Source organism: Coturnix japonica, chromosome 7, assembly GCF_054131305.1.
Source record: "Coturnix japonica strain WE chromosome 7, WE-NBRP24, whole genome shotgun sequence".
NCBI classification, from domain to species: Eukaryota; Metazoa; Chordata; class Aves; order Galliformes; family Phasianidae; genus Coturnix; species Coturnix japonica.
The window spans coordinates 23,200,786-23,206,785 of record NC_140669.1 but is presented as its reverse complement, the minus strand read 5'-3'; the positions used below and the strand labels follow the sequence as shown (position 1 = coordinate 23,206,785).

Sequence of the window (6,000 nt, the reverse complement as noted above, 5' to 3'; positions counted from 1 at the left end):
AAATGCTTTACGTTATACAGAACTGTGCATGGCAGTGCCTTGTTTGTAGTGTGACAAGACTGCAGGAGGTGCTGTAATTGTCACCAATATTGTGACTTGGATCCAAAAAGTGCATCATACAAAAAAAATATGTATCAATACCTTTCATTTTTGGCTTCTTTGAAACAGTGACAGGAATTAGAGTTTGTTATGCCTTAAAAATATCCTCATGGCATGTCACATCCAAACAACTCCAGGATTTCTGGAGAGGATAAATAACTCAAGGAGTGAAAACCTGCTGAGCAGCTGCACTGGCAGTGGGTGATGTCACAGCAAGAAGAACAGCAAACAGGAGTACATTTTCTGCTATTGATTGAAAATTGCAACAGCAAAGCAAAGCATACATAGGTTAACCTGCTTCGGCTCCCCTGGGGTGCCCTGGGCTGCAGACAAAGCAGCAGCAGCAGCCAGGTCCTGGTTATTTCTGCAGGCACTCCAGCTGCTGTATTCCCACCTTGCAGGCATTTACCTGAGGAGCATTGTGAAGCTTGGATTCTCTTTGTCAGTATGTGCATGGAGTTGCTGGGGAAGTTAAGAGATTACTTCACCTCTACTGCCTGCTCCCTGCCTCAGCTGCTCCTAGGGAGGCAAGCACTGCATCCCAGATGTTTCCCTAATTAAATGGCTACTTGGGATTATGATGCTTAGGCACATTGTACTAGCAGCACTTGTGATGGCTACAAGAGGACTGTGAGCAGCCCTATATTTGCTGTTTATAAGGTGACTCAAGTCACTCATGTGCTGTTAGAAGGGGTACAGCAGGGATGGTGCACTGCCAGGTTCTGGCCTCTCCCTGACAGCCACTTTTAAGGATAGCCCAGGACAGTTCTCAACACCGAACACAGCTGTGAGACCAGCTTTGGCTGACCCATCTGCTATTGTGGAGTCTGCATCACCATTACATGGCCTGTGAGCAAGCACCGTGAGCTTTGAATGAAGTTTAATTACTCCAGTGCACAAGAGCTGACTAGCTTCATACCAGCCTTCTCCAGTAACACATCAGCCCTGTTTCCTTATGCAAGTCTGGTTTCCCATTGTAAAAACTGACTGCCTCTTCCAAAGCTTGAAGTAGACCTGTGCCCAAGCACTGTTACAAAGGGCCTGCGTGCACCAGCTTGCTTTTCAAGTGTCAGCTACGCCAATGGAGTTCTGCAAGGGCGGATGGGGCTACTCAGTGAAGGGGGGCTTCAATCAGAAACAGCATCAGAGAGAGGAGAAATAAACCACCTGCCCAAGGAAGAGCAGCACGTCATCTGTTGCCATGCCTTTTGTGTCATGGCAATGGTGCTCGACTGCAGCACGTGTCTCAGAGCAGTACCGACAACAATTCGGCATTTGGTTCAGGACCGTCCTCCCGTGTCACCCAGGACCGGCACTGACAAGAGAACCGATGGAACCGATGGATTCATTCCTTCGTGGCCTGCAGGAGCTGATGCCACTCGCCTCACACGTGAGCAGCATCCTGACACAAAGCTGCTTCTCTTCTCCGAAGGACACACCAGGCTCAGAGGATGCGCGCAGCCACCGCTACCTTTAAAATACCGAGTGAAAGACACAAAGAATCTGTCGAAGAGCAGTAAACACAGCGATTAAGGGGAAGGAGAGCCAAGTCTGCCTGGATATTACCCACACACCAGCGGCGCTCAGCCGGTGGCGAGGCGATTGGACGAGCCGTCTCTGAGCCCTCGCCCTCCCCATCGCCGCGCTGGCAGCCTCCCGCCGCCGTGCGGCCGCCCCGGGCCGAGCTCCCGCTGTCGGTCCCGCGGTCCGCACGCAGCGGCTTCTCCCCTCGCGGCCCGTTGGTGCCGCTCCGCCCGGTGCCGCCCGCAGCCGAATCCCGGCGGCACGTGCCGGTTTGACGCGGGGCCGCGTGTCGCTTTAAGCGCGGTCCCGTCCCGCTCCCCGCGCAGGCCCGGCCGCTCCGCACCGCGCATCGCGCCCCGCGTCCAATGGGCGGCCCGTAACTGCGCGAGCCGAGCGGCCCCGCGCCCAATGGGAGCGTGAGCGGGGCGGGCGGGGCGGGGCGGGCGGCCGGGCGCTATTGTTGATGAGGCGCACGGCGAAGCGCTGGGCAGCGCGCGGAGCTGCGGGACGAGCTGCGGGGCGGCCGTGAGGGCAGCGCGGAGCGGAGCAGAGCGGAGCTGCACGACGCGTCCGATCCCCGGCAGGAGCAGTCCGCTCCCCGCTCCGTCCTCTCGGCTTTTGGCCGTCGGGCCATGTCCCACCAGCGCGTGCGGCGCGGCGGCTCCCCGACCCCCGCCATCTCCCCCGGGGGAGGGGGCGCGGCGGCGGCGGGCGGCGGAGCGGCGGCGAGCGGGCGGCTGCAGCCCATGCGGGCCACGGTGCCCTTCCAGCTGAAGCAGCAGCAGCAGCAACATGGCAGCCCCACGAGGAGCGGCGGCGGCGGCGCCCCGGGCGGGGGTCTCGCGCGTGCGGCGGCCGCATCGCGCAGCATCAGCCCCACGCGCGCGGCGCCCACCGGCGGGAGGAGCGGCCCCGGCACGGCCACGCAGACGCCGGGGGCCGGCGGCAGCCCCACGCGTGGGAGCGGGGCTCGGGGCAGCCCCCCGCGGCCGCACCAGCTGCCGCCGCCTCCCCCCCCGCCGCCCCCGCCGGCCGCCTGCGGGCCGTCGCCGTGCTCGTCGCCGCTGCCGGAGGGCAGCAACACGGCGGGCAGGGTCCGGCACCCGCGGCACTCCCCGGAGCGGGGCAGGAGCTCCCCGGAGAGGAAGAGTCCCGGCTCGCCGGGCTGTAAAGGTGAGCGCTGCGCCGGGCGCCTGGCGGCCGCTGCCTAAAGAAACGGGGGGGGGGCGCGGGCTGTTACCTGAGGGGCTGTCGAGGAACCGAAGGTACGGCAGCCATTGCGTGAGGTCATTGCCTGGCACCGAGTGACGTGCCGAGATGTTTCGTTCGGGTGCGTTTCCTTTCGGTGCTTTTCTTTCATCTAAAATCGCGTTCATAGCCGGGCCGTGTCCATTTCCCATCCTGGCTCCTGAGGGGTGTTGTCGCATTACCTGATCGTGATCACTTGGTACCGTACTTGAAGGAAGCGGGCATTAGCTTTATTTTGCTTTCTTTTCAGATGTACTTCTGTGAGACTCGCATTTCAGGGAAGTAGGTATGCAGTAGAGAGCAGTGCCACAGGGGCATTTAGCTTCTGGTTTAGATTTCCAGCTTTGCAGGTAGGATTTGCTTTACTGAAGGTTGCGTTCTCAGAATGTCTGTATTCTTCATTGGAGACTCCAGTTAATCATTAATCATCATCTTCCTGGAAACGTTATTGACGTGCTCATCAGAGACCCAGTCTCCTGACCTGGAAAACGAGCAGCAGGACAACCCAGCCGCTCCTCACATCCAGGTTCAAAAGTGCATCAGGCTGCTGAGGGTGCAGAAGTCGCGCTGTCTGCAGGTCAGGAAGGCAGGGCCTGCTGAAACCACGCTGCTCACTGAACTTCTTCACCAGATCTGAGAACTGGCTTATAGAAAGAAACAGGGTAACTTTGTCGCCAGTGTGCTCCAGAGCTCCTGGCTTCTTACAAGAGGTGCAGAGCCTGATGAGTGGTGTCTGTTTACTTTCTGCCACCTGATTTTGTACATTTCTGAGCCATACTCATGTGCACCTGAAATGCAAAGTGAGGCTGGTTCATTCTGCTTAATATTTGTCTTATGTAGTCCAGTGCTTGATGTATGCTGAGCCAGATTCACTTTCCTCATCTAGCTGAGAAAATGTAGTGTCGGGCAGGAACGTCGAAGTGGAACTGAGACTGGAGTTGTGAAGCTGTACAGGACACCATAGGGTAACATTCAGAACCTACAGAATATCAGATTTTCCTGCTTCTTGTTTTCAGTTTTTGGTGGCTTCTGTTTGTTCCTATAGCTGCAGCCACGTTGTGGTTTGGGGTTATTGTTCTTGTCTGTTCCTTTGGATTGAAAGGAGCCTTAAGGTCAGACAAATGGTAGCTGCTTCTGAACTTCAGTATTGATTCTGCAGTTTGTGCACTTTAGGCTCGACTCCCTGGTTTTCAGCTGTTCTTTTCTAGTAAGTAGTTGAGTAGTTTAGAACTGGGAGTTCTTATCATCCTCCTTAATACATAAGGAACATTAGGTTGGTACAGAAACGTTGGTTTAATAGGTTCTTTCTCTGGGTGTGTATTTTCTGGCTTGGTTTGTTTGCTTTAGACTTAGGTACTCTGAGCAGGATTGCAACTAGACGTTCAAAATACTGAGCTGAATTTGCTATTGACATTGGGGTAACTATAAGCTGGAGGTTTGGTGGCACATTCCCTACATTCCTGGGTTTTTCTTCCTGCTTCCTCCCAAGGTAAGGCCAGGAGATTAGATCTTCTCACAGCATGTTTTGTTCTCTGATCTTCTCTCCCTGCAGTCTCCAGCACTGATTTCACGGGCTTTAGCTTCTGCTTCTGTATGAATAAATACTGATTTTTCAGTTACTGCGCTGTTGTTCCTGTCACCTGCATGACGACTGACTCCTTTGCCTTATTCCTGTGCTGCAAGGTGTATCCTGCCATCTCCAGTTCTTGCAGTTCAGTTCTTGCATAGCCACCTTTACTCATCTGCAGACCTCTGTTAGAGGAAGTTAGTCATGTGGTTTTTTTTTTTCCCCTTTCTTCCAGCACATGCTCCTTTTCTACATAACAAGTTTGGCATCTGTAACGCCTTGTTGACTTTCTTCCCTTTATTTTTATCTCAAACTACCTTGTATTTTAATTACTTAGAATAGTACGTGATAAAGAGATCCTAAAGCCTACTCGTGTGAAAGGAAGTGAAGGAGACTTAGAATGGGATATCAGGAAGTCATAGAGCTTGGATGTGAACTTGTCCTGGCTGGAGAGAAAAGACGAGGAGCTCCATCACACTTAAATGTCACTGTAGAATTATTTTTAAAACTCAGTGAAAAGCAAAATAATAGCTGCAGACCTGTCAGCATTAATTAATGAACGTTGCTGTAGTTTTAGAAGATGTGACTGGAGGTTAAGAGAGTACAGAAGGCTTTGTGTACCATCAGGTGACCTCTTTGTTAGTGTAAGCTGTTTAGCAAATGATAAGTGTACAGAAAGTGAACTCCTTTTTTGCAGCATCGTAATTTAGATTTCTTGCGGCTGAGGCTGCCAGGGAATATTTGAATTAGAAGTGTTTTCATGCAAATTAGTGTGTAGTTCTTCTACATCTTTAGGAAGGTAATAGCCAAGACTGCCTTCCAGAGGGGAAACGTGGTCGTGCTGTGTGTCTCAGTGCCATTTGAGCCTGATGGATGCTTGCAATGCAACATGAACAAGCTTCTCTCTGCATCAGTGTTCCTTTATGAGGTCTCCAGTTTATAGGTGTGCAGTCCTACAACTGAGAAAGGACATCAGTGTGACTGTAGCTGTGGGACTTGTGTTAAGAAGACCCCACCCCAAGGCAGTATTATCTTTCCTGCTATTTCAGTTGGTTATTGCTAAGCATCTCTACCTGTTTAATTTTGCTGTCCGGTCTCATTGTTATGCTGCCTTAGCTTAAATGGCCTTCAGCGCTGCTGTGGATGGATGTCTGGATAGATATAAGGATAGGTGGTTTGCCATAGTGCTGCAGTAACTACTGGGTGTTTTCCCACATTGTGGACTTTGCTGATTTGTGTTGTGCGTGTCCTGTTTATATCTCATTCTGTTACTTTGCTTTGTTGGAAACCAGCTTGCAGAAAGACTTTGTTTCTAAGCGGGTTTATTTAGGGCAGTAGGGGACGGGTAGGAGGGTTGATGCTTTCCACTAATATTAGTTTAAAGAGTTAATTGGGGTAATTAGAACAGATCTAATATTTAAGGACTGTACGTTTGATGAAACATCCCCATTGTTTTTCATCAGCCACAGCTGTTGTAACTGTTATCTCTATGGAGGCAGATCTCTTGTTATGTAGGTCACATCAAGGGAAAATAGCAGCTGAACGCTTCGAGTGTTGTAGAG

At 52.4% G+C, this 6,000-nt stretch overlaps 1 protein-coding gene and 1 long non-coding RNA gene across 2 annotated transcripts in view; one reads left to right on the top strand and one right to left on the bottom strand.

Moving 5' to 3' along the window:
* Positions 1 to 334: 334 nt before the first annotated feature.
* LOC107316548 (uncharacterized) lies at positions 335 to 3,001 on the bottom strand. Its single transcript, XR_014948352.1, has 2 exons — positions 2,864 to 3,001; positions 335 to 1,570 (listed from the first exon to the last, which is right to left on the bottom strand). It is a non-coding gene; the product is annotated as an uncharacterized LOC107316548 (long non-coding RNA).
* FAM117B (family with sequence similarity 117 member B) overlaps positions 2,072 to 6,000 on the top strand; it is a 27,902-nt gene continuing 23,973 nt past the window's right edge. The window contains exon 1 of the mRNA XM_015868191.3: positions 2,072 to 2,796. Coding sequence (XP_015723677.2) covers positions 2,256 to 2,796 — 541 coding nt within the window. The 5' untranslated portion in view covers positions 2,072 to 2,255. The remainder of the gene's footprint in view (positions 2,797 to 6,000) is intronic.